Raw genomic sequence first — 17585 nt, 5'->3', positions numbered from 1 at the left:
CCAGTTGAATGAATGAGGACTCACCTTGCCCGCAAAGACCCAGCCTCTGGCACACACTGATTTCAGAGCACTCTATAATTGTGTGAGGAATTGTGTCTTGTCCTTGAATTATACATGGATTATGAAGAATAATGCTGAACAAAATAGCCGAAATCCTTTGTAGTTTAGCATTCATTCAGTATATCCTATTCAAAAACGCAGTTGGCACAAACTAATTGTCCCAATATTGTCGACTTCTTCCTATCCAGACAAGGCACAACAATTAATTCAAGGAAATCTACAGAACCACAATAGGCTATTCATATTCACTGTTTGACTGAGCTAACGTTGTCTTTACCTGATATTCTCCAATGTCGCAAACATGTTCAGCATAAATGCGCAAAGCGGTAGGATCCGTGATGTCTCGCCCGCATCCCTTGGACAGCAAGATGACTTCGCGCAAAACCCTCGCTTGATGAGTATATCGGAGAGATTGGAGATGTGTGCGAAGTTGAAGTTCGCTGCTGCTCATCACACCACCACCGCCCCTCTTTTTGATCAGTGGCGCTGGTATTGCACAATCACCAAATTTAGAAAGAATATCCTTGGGGACGTATTGCACCATTTTCTTTCAAAATAACTTGAAATGTTGTTTTCTCCAAAATAAGAAAAACGCAACAGTGTAGCACTCGGGATTCCCCTAAGGTTTTTTAAAAAAAGGATAAATGCGACGTTTTCCAGTCTGAGCGAACCCCGTGCGCACGCATCGCCGACGGCACTCAAAATATCCATTCTCTAAACGGACTTGCAGATGTTTTTGCCCAGTTGTAGGCTATATGACCACGGCAACACCAAGAGCTGAAAGGATTAGATATATTGTGTTGCGTCCTTGTGCTGGGACCTCCCCAAAATGGACTTCTGCTAAGTGGTAACCTGGTTATTTTGAGCGCGTCACTTCGTCTTGTCTCCAAGTTATAGGTTCCCATTGCCAAGGTTGGGCGCAGCACTTAACTGATATTGTTATAGGCTACTTATTGATGGAGTAGACATCGATAGAAATCGGCACACTTTTGACAACACAACGAAAGAAAGTTTGACACATTCCTGTGGTTTCTTTCTTATCCGAATGATAAATTTATTTGGCCTACATAATAATGTCATAAAATTCGCATATTATAGCCTAATAGGCATATAGTGGCCGTTATTAAGAAACATCTTAGAATTTATGTAAGCTTGGCACTAGGCAATATTAAGATTTTAGATGATTATTATATTGGCCCGTCATTTCTCTTGCGCTCCTACTTCTTTTGGTGGTGTGGTGCGACTCCACGTGGCAACAAATTGAGGATTATTGTAGTAACGAGAACGAATAAACCCAAAGAGCACGCCCTACTCTCTGTGCGTAATGACGCACTTGCGCAGGAGCAATGTCACAGTCGCAACACCGAGACAGCGCCACCGATTTATTCTAAACTGAATAATAATTGTTATAAACCACAGATACGGATGTTCATCCTTATTCCAACAACGATTTGCATAACATTTCCAATCCCTTGGTGAGTATTATTCGTGTGTGTGTAATAGTCGCATAATGTCGCGCTGGCGAACTTTGACTCGAGTTTCGACCAAAGGATGATGTTGATGATGCGGTTTTTTAAAAAGCACTTGTTTTGGCCAAGTAAATTATCGCAATCAGTATTATTTTATCTCCTTCCTGTGTCATGTCCTGTTAAATATTTGCTAAATGCCATTGGCTACAAGGCCATAGAAGTTTAGGAATATGGCGCCTCGATATTTGCGCACATAGGCTATTCAAATTGGTCCCAGTTTTGAGTTGTTTTCTCGTGGGGAACTCATCACTAATTAAATTAGATTTTTACATTCATCGTTTTATTCCATCGCAACGTCCCTTATTTACTAAGATGAAGATTGTCAGGAGGGACCAACAGGCTATAACTGTGCCCTGATGTCAGACAGTCAGCTGGTGTTAGTCTCGAAGGCTACGTAACAGCTGGTCAAAGACGAGAATGATACCTAATTCTAGAAAAACAGCAATCATAACATGTTGTGGATGATGAATGAATATCATATTGATAAATTGCCTGAACAATCACAGATATATCACCTGTCAGGAAAACTGGCTCAAAGAGCCTGTATGTAGAGCTACTTCACAGTTTCCTCTTTCCAACTGCCCATATGACCTCCATTTAAGGGGTCAAAGGTCACCATAGTGTGCCCTGTGTGTACCTATCTCTCATTCCCCCCCAGTGAGGGTCGTGTAGTGGGGCCCGTGAGAGGCGGATGAGGCTGGGGTCCAGCTTCAGCGGCGCCCTGCAGCCTCCCAATGGTCTCCCCCACTATGAAGGCACTGGTGGACGCTGTGTGGGCGGTGTGGAGCATCGGTGCCTCCGTCTATGACTACATCCACACCAGCGCCATGGAGGAGCGCATCCACACGCTGGAGACCGTCATCACCATTCACCAGTGTGTCATCGCAGCGCTGACCGCTGGAGTGGTGGTGCTCTTCACCTACATACTGTTGAGGAAGCACTGAGGGGGAGTGAGGAAGGAGAAGCCACGCAGGGCCCAGGAGGCTAGTTTTGAGGACAACACAGGACTACCAGAGTGATCAGAAGCATTGAGAGTGTGGGTCTGGAAAGTCATCCAGAGCCCCGGAGAGGCCTACCGGCCTACATGGATTAGATTGAGGAGGACTTGATTAATAAGGGATTTTGGCTACTAGAAAAGTTTTTGGCTATTTGGCCTTTATTTCGGCTGCCAATTGTACCATTCTACTGCGGGGGTGTTGCTGGACACTGTGTCTCAGGGAGTCAATGGTTTCACTCACTTTGCACCCATGGAAGATGAAGACATGGGCAGAGATGGGCAAAAGATGCATGAAAATGTATCTTTTTACAAATACAAGTTACTTTAAAGACCAATGTATCAAACTAAAATACAAAATACTTTTGTGAAGAATTGTATTTAGAATGATTAATTCTTTAATACAAAATACATTTGCAAGTACATGCCTTCACTACAACAATATTCTTAGTAACAGAAACAAAAAAACATTTAACTTGCTATGACTGTAATATGTGGTTGTTTATCTATCTTGTTTATCTACCTTGGTTGAATAAGTCACTGTGGATAAATGTCTGCTAAATGACCTAAATGTAAAAATGTAATAATTGCAAAGCACACTTGGTATTATTATTGGCCTTATTTTGTGGGCGGAGCTCATCAATAATACCCAGCATGCTTTGCAGGTGTACATTTGTACATTTACATGTTGTTCATTCAGCAGACACTCATATCACACCATAGTGCCGTGACTTCTGATACCAATGCAGGGTGAAAGGGGGCCTCCAAATGTTGAACCGCTATAAAATAAAAAGGATATAGAAAAAGTATTTTGAAAATATAAATGACAGGTCTCAAGTATGTTACAAACTACATTGGATTGTAGTTCAGGCCAGTGAAATACAAATGACAAAATACTCAAAAGCAAATGAAATATGAATTTCAATGACATGTAACAGGAATACTGCCCATCTCTGGATGTGGGGATGCTAAAACCACAGAGACGACTCAACCTGCAGACTGTAATCTAATAACGCACTAAAGGGATGCTAACTATCATTAGGTTTGACTGCCTTAATATGCCTCAAGTGGTTTCACTCCCCAGATGGAATAACATTATTAGTTAGTTAGGTTTTCATGTTGGCTCTAATTGCTTATCCCGCCTGTATGATGCATTGGAAAACTGGAAACTCCCTCTTCAAAACCATGATTGTACTAGGTGCCAGCCCAACAGTCTATACAGGTCTATAATTGTAAGTCTTGGTCATGAAGATGAAAGTGTTCACTATTATATCACCCAGTGAGGGAGAGTGGAATATCATGGGACGGGCTGAATGTATTCTCAAAAGGCCTTATTTGTTGTAGAAAACTGGCCTCAAGGTTCTCCTGTGAATTCCTCTGTAGAAGGAGTTTCTGTGAAGCACTCAAAGGTCAATACACTGGTCGCCATGAATGCCATTTAGTACAGTACATGTTCTTTGATAAAACTCCTTTAAAGCATGTTTATTTGATTGCTAAAATAAGTAATTGTAGATAGTCTTGTAATGCAAGACTTTGTAGTGGCATTTCATGGCGTTAGTTGAACATGGCTATAGCTGTGAAGGTTATGTCACTGGAAAGAGTATTTAGAAGCCTCCTTACCTGTAAAATATGAATCAACCTGAATGTTTTGGTACATTGTTTATAAATGTTTCAGTAATGACCACTCTTAACATTTAAAAGGGTATAAAACACATTGTAGGACTTAAAATATTTATGGCAGTTTAAGTGCTCTATAATGTTCTATAATTAATTTAAATTGTTCACTTGCTACAATATGACAAATACACAATGTTTGCCCTATCATCTTGTTCAGATTGCCAAAATGGGCCTCAATGGAATGTTTCAGGTAAATCAAATGTGACTTACAGGTGACAAACGGCCTCCATGGCAACAAAACATTTAATCACCTCCTGGATCTTTATGTGAATGTACAGTGCCTTTAGAAAGTATTCAGACCCCTTGACTTTTTCCACATTTTGTTAAGTTACAGCCTTATTCTAAAATGGATTAAATAAAAACATTTCCTCAGCAATCTACTCACAATACCCAATAATGACAAAGCAAAAACAAGTTCATACATTTTTTTGCTAATAAAAAAAAGATCTGTAAATATGGTTTCTGTTTTTCATGACTATTCAGACCATTTGCTATGAGACTCGAAATTGAGCTCAGGGGCCTCCCGGGTGGCGCAGTGTTCTAAGGCACTGCATCGCAGTGCCACCAGAGACTCCGGGTTCGAGCCCAGGCTCTGTCGCATCCGGCTGCGACCGGGAGGTCCATGAGGCGACGCACAATTGGCCTAGCGTCGTCCGGGTTAGGGAGGCTTCGGCCGGTAGGGATATCCTTCTCTCATCGCGCACTAGTGACTCCTGTGGCGGGCCGGGCACAGTGCAGGCTGACCAGGTCGCTAGGTGTTTCCTCCGACACATTGGTGCGGCTGGGTTGGTTGTTAAGAAGCAGTGCGGCTTCTCGACCTTCGTCTCTCCCAAGCCCGTACTGGAGTTGTAGCGATGAGACAAGACACTACTAACAATTGGATATCACGAAATTGGGGAGAAAAAGGAGAAAAAGGGGTTACAAATAATAAAGAAAAGAAATTGAGTTCAGGTGCATCCTGTTTCCATTGATAATCCTTGATGTTTCTACAACTTGATTGGAGTCCACCTGTGGGGCCTCCCGGGTGGACATGATTTGGAAAGGCACACACCTGTCTAAATGAGATCCCACAGTTGACAGTGCATGTCAGACCAAAAACCAAGCCATGAGCTCAAAATAATTGTTCGTAGAGCTCCGAGACAGGATTGTATCGAGGCACAGATCTGGGGAAGGGTACCAAAACAATTCTGCAGCATAGAAGTTCAAGGTAACACAGTCGCCTCAATCATTCTTAAATGGATGAAGTCAGAGGGGTGACCAAGAACCCGATGGTCACTCTGACAGAGCTTCAGAGTTCCCCTGTGGAGGAACAGCACCACAGCACCACCATCAGGCCTTTATGGTAGAGTGGCCAGACGGAAGCCGCCACTCAGTAAAAAAACTCGCTTGGAGTTTGCCAAATGGCACCCAAAAACTGGGAGAAACTCCCCAAATACAGGTGTGCCAAGCTTGTAGCGTCATACCCAAGAAGACTTGAGGCAGTAATCGCTGCCAATCGTTCAACAATGTACTGAGTAAAGGGTCTGAATACTTATGTAAGTGACATTTCACTTTTATTTTGAATAAAATAGCAACAATTTCTGAAAACCTGTTTTTGATTTGTCATTATGGGGTAGGGTGTAGATTGAGGGGGTAAAACTATTTACATTTTAGAATAAGGCTGTAACCTAACAAAATGTGGGAAAAGTCAAGGGGTCTGAATAGTTTCCAAAGGCACTGTAATGGTACGAAGGATCAGAAGAGTGCAATGTTCTGACTGCAGATAAGTCTTGTGTAGAGCTAAATCTGTTTACTCTGTAATCAAGAAAAGGTTTCACAAAGCACTGGTTGGTGATTGGACATACTGCCATCCCTACGCTCCAATCTGAGTAAGCAAGTCGGGGGTCGTTCAGGGACAGGGTCATAATACTCACATGTATGTAAGTAGTCATGTGACGCACTGGTTATTAAAACAGAATAACAATAATCCCATGTGCTACAATGTGATATTGACGTACAGACAGAACACTGTAGAAACACCCTGACCAAGGAGACTATTCATGGTTTTATTTCAAGTTAACAGTGACAAAGTTAATGTTTTGTAAATACATAATGTCATTCTTACTGATGTGTACATTAACATAACTATCTTCAAAATGAAATGATTCAAGTTGTAAACTTGCATGAAACACCATGTCGTATACAAAATGCAAGGAAATGTAAAGTACAAATTTAACTTGTCATATAAAAACAGAACAGTTTGTTAACCCTGTCTCTATGTAGTTGCCCTTAACCACAGATCTACCTTAACCATTAGGTTGATCAAATATATCTGACTCTGTATCAGTGGTTAGATCAACTTCTACCTACTCATCCGAACTGCAGTAAGCAGTTTCCTACAACACTGTTGGACCAGCGGGGGGGGTCAGGTGTGTTCTAGATGTGTCCAGTCTGCAGCAGGGTGTACTGGGCAGTGAATCTCTCCACACTCTCCCCCTCCAGCATCTTCATGGCTCTCCAGTGGATCATCCCACAGTTTTCTGGCTGGCCGCTGGGCCCAAGCTCCTCTCGGATGTACTCCAGCCACAGATCTGGAGGGAAAAAGCCATACAGACAGTCCTGAGTGACCATCTCAACTTACTTTATCCCAGAAAACTACATGGAAGTAAAGGTTTATATGCATGCCATACTAAAACACCTCAATCAGCTAATCAAAGTTTCTGTTGAATCAGGTGTGTTAATGTTGGGCTGGAATAAAAGCCTGCAAACTCTGTAGTTCCAACCATGTGTGTCTTGTTCATTCTTCTACTGGCTTACTGGAAGTCTTTTAGTTGTTAGTGTAGCAACTGACATGCAATGATCTCCGTGGGACTTATTTGAAATGGGCTGCTTGGAATGAGCTTTTCAGAATCTCACCATCATCTGTGGAGCCGAATTCCCTCAGGGCTCTCTCATAGAAGTCCCTCAGGTTGCTCATCTTGGGAGTCTCCTAAAAGAACAGTCACACCATTCCAGTTAGTACAACAGCCTTGACAACGACCATAGGAGTTGGCTATACAGGACAAACAGATCTGAGAACAAAATCCTAACAGTAGTGAATAGGTAATCCCTCGATACAACATTTTGTACATAAAGCCACAACAATATGTGGCAATATTGGAACAACAAGCTAGTTTGAGATTATGCTTTGGTTGGTTGCAACATACATTTGTTAGAGCATGGACATGTGTTCTTGTTTCCCCATCCATTGTGACTCAACTCACTTGATTTTTCTCCATCTGGATCATTCTGGTGAAAAAGGCCTTGGAGAAGGGCCGGCTCTCATGCAAACTGGAAAATAAGAAAAGGTACAGCTTTGTTTTTCCTTCTACAAAATGCTGAACTTAAATGCGTATTAATAAGTCATCTAAACGAGGATACCTTGTTGTACAAAATAACTACTGTGAATTAGAATAATCATTGTAATGATTGCCTTCACAATGCAGAACTGGTGGGAAATTAATAATCTAATAGTACTATTCATATTCAGTACCTTGTGAAGGTCTTCCTGGCTTTCTTGTAGCCTCCGGCCCTGTAGGACCAGTCAAGGTACTTCTCCTTTATCTCCATGGAAACGGCAGGCACCACAGACAGCAGACCTCTCTGAGAGCAGAGGAGAAACGAACTGTTACAACTAATTCTCATCTAACCAGACATTGTATGTAGGGAAATATGGCTGTGTTTATACATATTGGTCTTTTGACCAATCAGATCAGCTCTGAAAAATATCTGATGTGATTGGTCAAAAGATCAGAATTGGGTTGCCTATGTAAACACAACCTATGAGGCACTACTGCTTTAGCACTATGACACAATGGAGGCTAAGAATGACATAGAACCAGAAAAAGCTTGGTCAAATCACTGTCTGGACAGAGCTTTGAATTATCACAAGTGTAAACTGGTATTGTATTAAAATGTCATAAACTAATGTAATTTGAGAGGTTGGGCTTGGTTCTGTACCTGAAACAGGGCCTCAGTTTCCTCTGGGCTCTGTGATGTCATGCTCCACTCCACCTGCAGCTGCCACAGGGGCAAACTCAACTGTCAACAGACAAGACCAGGGTGGTTAACATCAAGTAAGATGCTTCTTTTACATATAGAATATTTTCATTGGTTGCTGGGCTGGAAAATTGTTACCGGTAAGTACACTCAGATTTTTAAAATTGTACCTTTATTTAACTAGGCAAGTCAGTTAAGAACAAATTCTTATTTTCAATGACGGCCTAGGAACAGTGGGTTAACTGCCTGTTCAGGGGCAGAACAACAGATTTGTACCTTGTTAGCTCGGGGATTTGAACTTGCAACCTTCTGGTTACTAGTCCAACGCTCTAACCACTAGGCTACTCTGCCGCCCCAAACATTTTTGTAACATACTCCCTTTCTCATAAATCTTAGTCAAAATGTTTTTTTACATTTTACTATATTATTTCGCAACTCACATTCCTGGATCAAATATGTCTTTGTAACTACATAATTAAATAACGAATTGGAAGGTGACCATACGCCCCCTCACAGTCAGCCCCTTCTCATTAGCCGCCCCTTATATTGCACAACACCCGTCATAACATTGATAAGACTAGCTACAAGATCCATATTGCAATAAATTGCCCGAATTGATGCAATAACAATAAATAAAAGGATATGTTAATAACAATGTGGACCAGTTGTTTTAAACTACTACTACTAGTTTGATTGTAGCCATCAATTGCCCCATAAACAATCACCCATATTAGCAAACCTTTTCATTTCTCTAGTATAGGCTACTTAGCATGACGAAAAGTGATCGTATGGTCGGTGTCGATAATTGATTGGTTTATCATCCCAGCTCTACTACATACTACCCACTGGGCACAGATGTCAGTTCAACGTCCATGAACGTGAAATCAACAAAGTCCTGGTACCTGGTATTATTTATAGGTTTTTACAGTACCTGAAGAATTTACCTGTAAGGAAAGTCTACCCGGTATTAGTAATGGGGTTTAACAGTACCTGAAGCCATTCTGTCAGATTGTCTGTCATGTCATTTGACCACGGGAAAAGGAACTACCATGTAAATACTGCACTGGGGGGTTTGATTGAATTGAGCCCTTCCAGTCATATTGGAACTGGTTTCTAGCAGGGAATAGCAGTCATTTGATGAAGTTAATATGCTGTAGGAAATTATCTGGGACAGAGTTGGAGCTGCCCCACTTTCACAGCAGCCCTTAGTGACCGTGTGTGTGTGTGTACCTTGGGATTCACGTGTTTCAGGGCGTCCTGGAATAGCTTGCCTGTGGCGCCACTCCCCAGATGCACCATCGTCTGCAGGGCCAGGCACCACACGTCCACAGATTGTCTGTAGCGCTGGGTGGCTGCCATGGCAACCGCAGCGGTCTGCTCCGAGTCTCCTGATGAGAGTAAGACCTGCAGCTGAACAGACCGATGGAGGGACACACGCACAGGAAACCGTTACATGTTGTGAACCTCATGTATCCTATTGGTTGCTATGCTGTATGTTTGTACGTTAGAAAGCCTATGATTATACACTTGCTGTCCTAGATTTACTCTTGCCATAAGACATCTTCTTACCCAGTTCTTGTAGAATTCCTCCTTCAGCATTGAGGAGTCGTGGGCACGCTGAAGCACTGCCAGCAGCCTCTCCTGCCTCTGAGGGATGCCAACACACACACACAGGCCAGATTTCAGTCTTAGAAAACCCTACACTAATTTCACTAATATACTAGATCATCAATCTATCAATATTCTTCCCTAAAAAAGTGCTCATCGTCAATTATAGTCACGGTTTGAAATGTTAACCTTCTCCTTCAGCTCCTGGACGTTGGTTTTCCTCTTGAACCTCTCCAGGCAGAAGGACACGTAGCACCCCCACATGGCCTCTGGAACACAGCAGAGAGACCACCCATCACTAGGGTTGTTGCTGTGACTGGCAGTCATGAGTCATGACCGCAGTCAAATTCTACATGAAAGTTGAGTCACGGTACTCTCCTCCTATGCTCTCTGTACATGAAAAAGGCACCGATGCGTTGTTAGTACCCAAATCGCTAACGATGTCAGAAGGCTAACGGCCTGCTACTCAGCGCTTTATTGTCCCTCTAATCACTCTGACATGAATGCAAATGTAGGCTACAATGTTTGACCTCACTATGATCGATCAATTTGAAGAAGTTCAACAGCAGATTGAAACAGTAGAAAACATGGTCGTTGTGGATCTTGTTTCAAAGCCAAACAATGAAAAGGGACAGCGCTTTCTAAGGTGATGATTCATGCAAACATTTAAGAAGTCGCATGTAGAACACCCATATGCATAGACCTATATATGAGCCCAAGGCTGAAAAAAAATGGATTGCAGTTATACAATACTGCATATTAAGCACAGCAGAAAAACATGTTTTTTAAAACTGATTTTAAGATGTACTTGGTACATAATTGCTGTAGGCTACAAACTCTAGTAATCCATTTTGAGTGTGGACTGCAGTATTATGCATACTGGATGGACTGGTTACCTTATGCTACGCTCCATCAGTCTGGGAGAGAACGTATAGGCCTAGGACGGTGTTCCCCAAGCCTGGTCCTTGTGTAACCCCAACAGTACACATGGACAAACACACCATATTCAACACATTGAGGGCTTGATGATTAGCTGACAAGCTGAATCAGGTGTGCTTGTCCAGGTTTACAATACAAATGAGTACTGGAGGACCAGGGTTGGGAACACTGGCCCAGGCCATGTGTTGCTTCGTTGATTTTGCAGGGCGGCCTACAATTATAGTGAATTTGTATTTGATATTATTAGGATTTTGAATAACCTAATAATATGGCGTTTAAAAAATATTTTTTATAATTAATAGGCTGACATATATTACCTTTAGCTACATAATATTTCACCACCGTGCGTTTCCATTTCCTCCTCTCTCCTTCATTCCTTTCTCCAGCGAGCAGAGAGAGGAGCCGTCGGCAGTTTAATGAAATATGTTTTGTTGTGAAAACGTGACTTTTGATGTTTCTGAATAGATTTCACTTGGTTTCCCAAATTAAGCACTGGGTAGCGGCAGGAAACAGGCCACACCATGGCATACAGTTTGAGAGGAATACGACCCGTCACGCAGCGAGAGGATGCTCCTCAAACAGTGGTTGATGCGTGGAGTGAAAGTTTTCTTAAAAGCCCAGACATATCTATATGCAATCCAGTGTGAAAGCAGAGTTTTACTGGTTGCCACAACAAGCAGAGGATACCAGTGCTACTATATTATTCAGCTGCTAATATACTATTCTGAAATACATTTTCTTCATATCATGTTTCTTTACACTTGCCTAAAATAAATTATGGATTTGTGATGGTGTATATTAGTTGGAATTTGTTCCAAAGGCGGAGGCCTGGAGATGCTAACCGGGTTTGTTAATTAACCGTCAGTTGGCATGACAGTTACCGTCTGACAAAATGTAATGACTGCCACAGCCCTACTCATCATTTACAGAGGGAAAACAATCATGGTGTTTGTAGAGATGGGCATGAGTAATCAAGTACACAAACAGACGTCAACATGATGTTCAACCAGATTTTTTCTTCAAATACGGTAAAACTATTTCTCATATTTCAGAACTTCTCAATATAAAAATGTGTTATATTGGGAGTACGGGGTTAACTATCACATTACAACTTCTTTATTTAAGATTTTAAAATATAAATGGCAAATATTTGATGGCAAGTGCTTCTGATTGGCTGAGGGGGGGGTTCAGGCACAGAGTGAAATGGGCATGGCGGCCAAATGCAGTAAGGGTTGGAAGTATATTGCATAGTTTGCAATGCAAATATCAAGCTCTCCTGTCATAGCACAACTATCACCATGAGAAATCATGCTTATCAAGCGCAAAGAAAGCAGCAGCAATCTCGCACCGCATCTACTGTCACTGAAAAGCACCGCTGAGATCCCGCCAGAGCCGAGCAGTTAACACAGCTCATTACTGTTTCAATGAATGATTCTCAAATGGCTTGTTTTTTTTAATTGACTGAATAGATATGGGGCAATTTCAGTTGATATTTATTTACTTAACCCATCTTTACGTAGTCCTTTTGATTCCTAACAGAGGGCTTCTACAAGCAAGCGCCACCACTAAGGTTACTGCCTTTTTTAACATTGTGTTCCACAATATAATATAACCAGTTGATATTACGGTTTCAACATCTTAAATGGCACTTGTTTTTTGACTGAATATATATGGGGCAATTAACAATTAGGATTTATCTGTATGATAAATTAGACATTGTTGCGCACTGTTGGCATACAGACAAATGCCCCCAAAAAATCCAGTGCAGGCCTGGTTCTAAAAATATATTTTTTTATTTGAATACTCGAGTACCAGGAAAAAAAACTCATGAGAGTACTCGAACAGTAAAAAAAAGAAAAAAAGAGTAAAATGCCCATCCCTAGTTGTTTGTGACCAACATGATTTGAAGCAGTGTCACCTGGACCCCAGATGACTGCATTAGCCCGCCTAGGTTTTGGAAGCAAATGTAACTTTTCAGGTCTCAGGCAAGGTTACCCATCACGAACGTGGTCCTCGAACCTCCTCCGTTACACTTCATCCAACACGTCACTTCTGTCGAGTTGTGTACTTATTGTATTGTGTCTATCTGTGTTGAGGTCTTTATTTGCATTATGTTATGTCTACCTGTGTTAAGTTTCATTTTGTGTCTTACCTGTATGCTTGTAATGTGTTGCGTTTCTGTCTAACCTGTGTTGGTGTGTGCATTTCTGTTGGTTGTGTGTACGTACCTGTGTTGAGGTGTGCATTTCTGTTGGTTGTGTGTACGTACCTGTGTTGAGGTGTGCATTTCTGTTGGTTGTGTGTACGTACCTGTGTTGAGGTGTGCATTTCTGTTGGTTGTGTGTACGTACCTGTGTTGAGGTGTGCATTTCTGTTGGTTGTGTGTACGTACCTGTGTTGAGGTGTGCATTTCTGTTGGTTGTGTGTACGTACCTGTGTTGAGGTGTGCATTTCTGTTGGTTGTGTGTACGTACCTGTGTTGAGGTGTGCATTTCTGTTGGTTGTGTGTACGTGCCGGTGTTGAGGTGTGCATTTCTGTTGGTTGTGTGTACGTACCGGTGTTGATGTGTGCATTTCTGTTGGTTGTGTGTACGTACCGGTGTTGGTGTGTGCATTTCTGTTGGTTGTGTGTACGTACCGGTGTTGATGTGTGCATTTCTGTTGGTTGTGTGTACGTACCGGTGTTGATGTGTGCCTTTCTGTTGGTTGTGTGTATTTCTGTTGGTTGTGTGTATTTCTGTTGGTTGTGTGTATTTCTGTTGGTTGTGTGTATTTCTGTTGGTTGTGTGTACGTACCGGTGTTGATGTGTGCCTTTCTGTTTGTTGTGTGCACGTACCTGTGTTGAGGCTTTTGAGGCCCTCCTCGTAGACCTGGCAGCAGCGCTCCTCTCTCCTGGCGATGTCAGAGGCCCGCCCCTTGGCTGTCTGAAGCTCCTCCCCCACCGTCGCCTCCAGCTCCCGCTTGGCCATGAAGTCCCACGTCAGTGAGTCGTCTGTGTATTTGCTCTGCAGGCTGGGGACAGGACATTCAGCATGGTTAGTGTGTGTTGTGTCATGTTGAAAAATGAATACAGAGATCAGCAACCCAAAATGTAGCCGTACTCTTGTATAATGGTGTCCTGTAGTTCTTTAGTGAAGTCAAAGATGGCGGCGATGGTCAAAAGAGACAGGATGAAATCGGCTCCTGTGGACAGCACAGAGAAAACCATTAACATCTCCAAAACACTGTCTCTACTCTCTTAATAACCAAAGTAGACATATGAGATGACTGTTAGGTAATACAAATGGCATAGAACAAATACAATGCGATGGAATACAGCTCACCTTGGATTTTCCCAGTAGCATCTCTGTACACCAACTCGGCCAGTTTACCACTCATGATCTCAGGGGAGAACTCGTACTCTCCCTGTAGAGTGAAGAGGACAATCAGTGACCCAGTACAAAAGAAGAAACTCAAAGGTGTGTGTATGTATGTACTCACCACGTCCATCTCAGCCTGCTCCAGCTCCTTCTGTTGCTTCCTCAGTTTCTCAGCGTGCAACAGCTCCATACGGAAGTACTGTTCAGATAGAGACACGGGTATCAATCATCCTGGGGGTTTTAACAGTGGTCCTGCTACATTTAGGCTTTTGTGTGCATTCATGTTTGCTACCACAGCACTTAGATTTCCATAGCATCTCAGCTTCGATCCAAATATGGTAATTCCTCAATTAATTGAATATCAAATGCCACTTTGTACCTCTTGGTAGACCTTCTTGCTTTCCGGGTGGAAGCGCAGGGCACGCAGGAACAGGTGTCTGGCGCTCTCTGACAAGTTTCTGTCCTCCAGCTCGCTCTTGGCAGCCATGATCCAGAGGGCTGGAGAAAGGAGAGGCAATCAATGATTCTGCTGACTAGGCTGCCATCCACTCAAACAACTGGGGCAATGATAGGACCCTGTGTAGTGTAGATAGTGGTCCTTTGCAGCTCAGTTGGTAGAGCACGGCGCTTGTAATGCCAGAGTAGTGGGTTTGATTCCCAGGAGTCCCCATATGTAAAATGTATGCACGCATAACTAAATCGCTTTGGATAAATGCATATGCTAAATGGCTTACTATTATACACTAAGTGTACAAAACATTAGGAATACCTGCTCTTTCCATGACAGACTGGCCAGGTGAAAGCTATGATCCCTTATTGATGTCACCTGTTAAATCCACTTCAAAATCGGTGTAGATGAAGTGGAGGAGACAGGTTAAAGAAGGATTTTTAAGCCTGGAGACAATTGAGACATGGATTGTGTATTTGTGCCATTCAGAGGGTGAATGGGCAAGACAAAAGATTTAAGCGCCTTTGAACGGGGTATGGTAGTAGGTGCCAGGCGCACCGGTTTGAGTGTGTCACGAACTGCACCACTGCTGGGGTTTTCTACGCTCAACAGTTTCCTGTGTGTATCAAGAATGGTCCACCACCCAAAGGACATCCAACCAACTTGAAACAAGTCAAAATGGGCCAGCATCCCTGTGGAACACTTTTGACACCTTGTAAAGCCCATGCCCCGACGAATTGAGGCCGTTGTGAGGGCAAAGGGGGGTGCAACAATGTGTTCCTTATGTTTTGTACACTCAGTGTATATTACAAGGACATATGCCATTGACGTGGTATGTCACCATAGTATAATGATGATAAATCTACCTGGTTTCTCAGGATGAATGGCGAGCATGGAGGAGAACACCTTGCTGAGTTGAACCTTTGTGTTCTATTTGAGGAGATAACAAAAATAACCGTTTCAGCACCAGAACACAACATTTATTCAATGTTTAGCAGTAAAGAACCAAAGATAACTTAAACTTACCCATTTCTTACAGAAAGCAATGTGAGAGAGCCACAACTGCACATCATCCTGCAAAAAGAGGAGATCTAATGTGTCTGTCCATTGACTTCTTTGGTGCCTTCTGCATAGCGCTGTTTGATATATTCAACATCCCGTAGCTAATAGCTAGGTCATATAGGGCTTGTACAGTACCTTCCATTTAGTTGTGGCCCTTCTGAAAATGCTGTTGATCCTCGAGATGATGGAATACTCTATCTCCTCTCTTTTGAACTGATAGCCGATGCGCTAAAAATGAAACATGATGAGGAACAAATATGAACTCCTGATACAGATATTAAATATTTCCATAGAACTTCAAGTGGATTTGCAGGATTTCATTGGTTGTAAACTATGGCATGATACCGAAAATGGATATTATTATTAGTGGATTCTGTCGTTGCCATGGCGCTGTAAGGCAGCCAAACAGAGAGCTATGTATATTTAGGATTTTAATTTGTGTTTTGTTTTGATAAGTCATTGAGTGTTGATTGGATATATATCTAGTTGTTTCTACCCACGAGTGATGGCAAGTCTGCTTGTTTAGGCTAGATAGATAGCTAGCTGCCGACTAACGTTTGCATTTAAAAGACGCATCGGACTCAGCACCGGCTTCTATTTAAATTAAAAAGTGGAACATTGCCTGTCCGACCTCGGAAACAGACAACTAGGCTTATATTAAGCTCTTCCTTATAAGACCTGACTGCTTTGTGGAAATGGTAGAGTGTTCATAGTGAGGATGACTACTGCTCTGGATTGATGTGTGGTGAGCTTTTTTGTGCCATAGTAATAAGTGCAGAGACATCACCCAAGTGGGTGCACAAGTCCAGGCTACAGAGAGGTTGAGCTGAGGACGACATCAGGGCCTCCAAGCCAACTCCATCACAGGAAGGCTACAGATAGGCTGAGGACAACATTATGGCCAGCAAGCCAAATTAAATTCATCACCATTACACCAATGGGTTGCCAGAAGCACCAGTCTGCCATGAGCTGGCACACGGCGGAACTCTCCGAAGCTGGCTTCATCAACATCACTTTCATTGTTTTGTTAATCTACCTAATTGTTATTCTCTTTATTTGTAGGCCTATACCACAATTCAACTTGTAGCTGCAAATGTGTAGCCTACAAAATGAAATGAACCAATGAAACAAATCCAATCCAAATCATGTATATAATAGTTAATATGAGATTCAAAACTTACTGATCTTCTCTTCTTTATCAGCTCTAATACATTGATTTCATACTGAAAGAAATAAAACAGATTAATAAATTGTTCTTGTTTTTGATTGCCCATACTCACATTTTCAAGCTGTATTCACTGGTATTTGGCACTCACCTGAATGTATGCAATGAAGTCAACTTTGGTTATGATCAATCGATGCAGTTTGTATTCTAAAGCTGTAGCCCTTTTTAGCATGGATCTGTAATTGAGAAATTAATCGGATTTTATACAACTTCAAAGATTGTTGCCAACATTGCTAGTTAGCTAAGCTAGAGTGTTTTTCATCTTACTTGACTTCTTTTTTGCTGAACAGTCCCACTCTCTCCAACTGTTCCAACTCTGGGATTCGATTCTCGATCCGCTGTTGGACTATCTCAGCCATCGTCACTTACTTGTTGCTTTAATTTTGACTGCCTTCTGTTGTAAATGTTATTAAAGTATTCCGTAAAAACAAGATTAGTGAACTAAATTAGCCCAAAAGCATTTTTCACACGTGTGGAAGTTGTGTTTGCTGTACTTCCGGTTCCGTGCTTCAACTGAGTCCGTGCAAAAACATGTGAATTTACAATAAATTACCGCTTGACACGCGAAAAACTCGGCATTGGTCTTTATTATTAGACTCATGACTATTAGACTTATACTCATGTGTAATGGTCTGCATTTACATTCACCATAAAACGATATAACAT

The 17585-nt window shown here is 42.1% G+C and overlaps 1 protein-coding gene and 1 long non-coding RNA gene across 2 annotated transcripts; one reads left to right on the top strand and one right to left on the bottom strand.

Annotated features, from left to right (window-relative positions):
- The first annotated feature begins 537 nt into the window (after positions 1-537).
- LOC135560178 (uncharacterized) lies at positions 538-7021 on the top strand. The gene is made up of 2 exons (XR_010458746.1): positions 538-1535; positions 2248-7021. It is a non-coding gene; the product is annotated as an uncharacterized LOC135560178 (long non-coding RNA).
- On the bottom strand, positions 6292-17452 carry utp6 (UTP6 small subunit processome component). The gene is made up of 19 exons (XM_029681969.2): positions 17187-17452; positions 17011-17095; positions 16876-16917; positions 15830-15922; positions 15659-15706; positions 15499-15562; positions 14564-14682; positions 14306-14383; positions 14149-14230; positions 13927-14008; positions 13662-13837; positions 10075-10154; positions 9847-9924; positions 9508-9687; positions 8239-8319; positions 7772-7881; positions 7503-7569; positions 7156-7228; positions 6292-6830 (listed from the first exon to the last, which is right to left on the bottom strand). Exons 1-19 carry the CDS (start codon positions 17276-17278, stop codon positions 6676-6678), a joined length of 1785 nt encoding a protein of 594 aa, XP_029537829.1. The 5' UTR covers positions 17279-17452; the 3' UTR covers positions 6292-6675.
- Between the last annotated feature and the right edge of the window lie 133 nt (positions 17453-17585).

The sequence above is a fragment of the Oncorhynchus nerka genome, linkage group LG15 (assembly GCF_034236695.1).
Source record: "Oncorhynchus nerka isolate Pitt River linkage group LG15, Oner_Uvic_2.0, whole genome shotgun sequence".
Lineage (NCBI taxonomy): Eukaryota > Metazoa > Chordata > Actinopteri > Salmoniformes > Salmonidae > Oncorhynchus > Oncorhynchus nerka.
The sequence above is the reverse complement of the archived record's forward strand: the minus strand, read 5'-3'. Positions and strand labels throughout refer to the sequence as shown.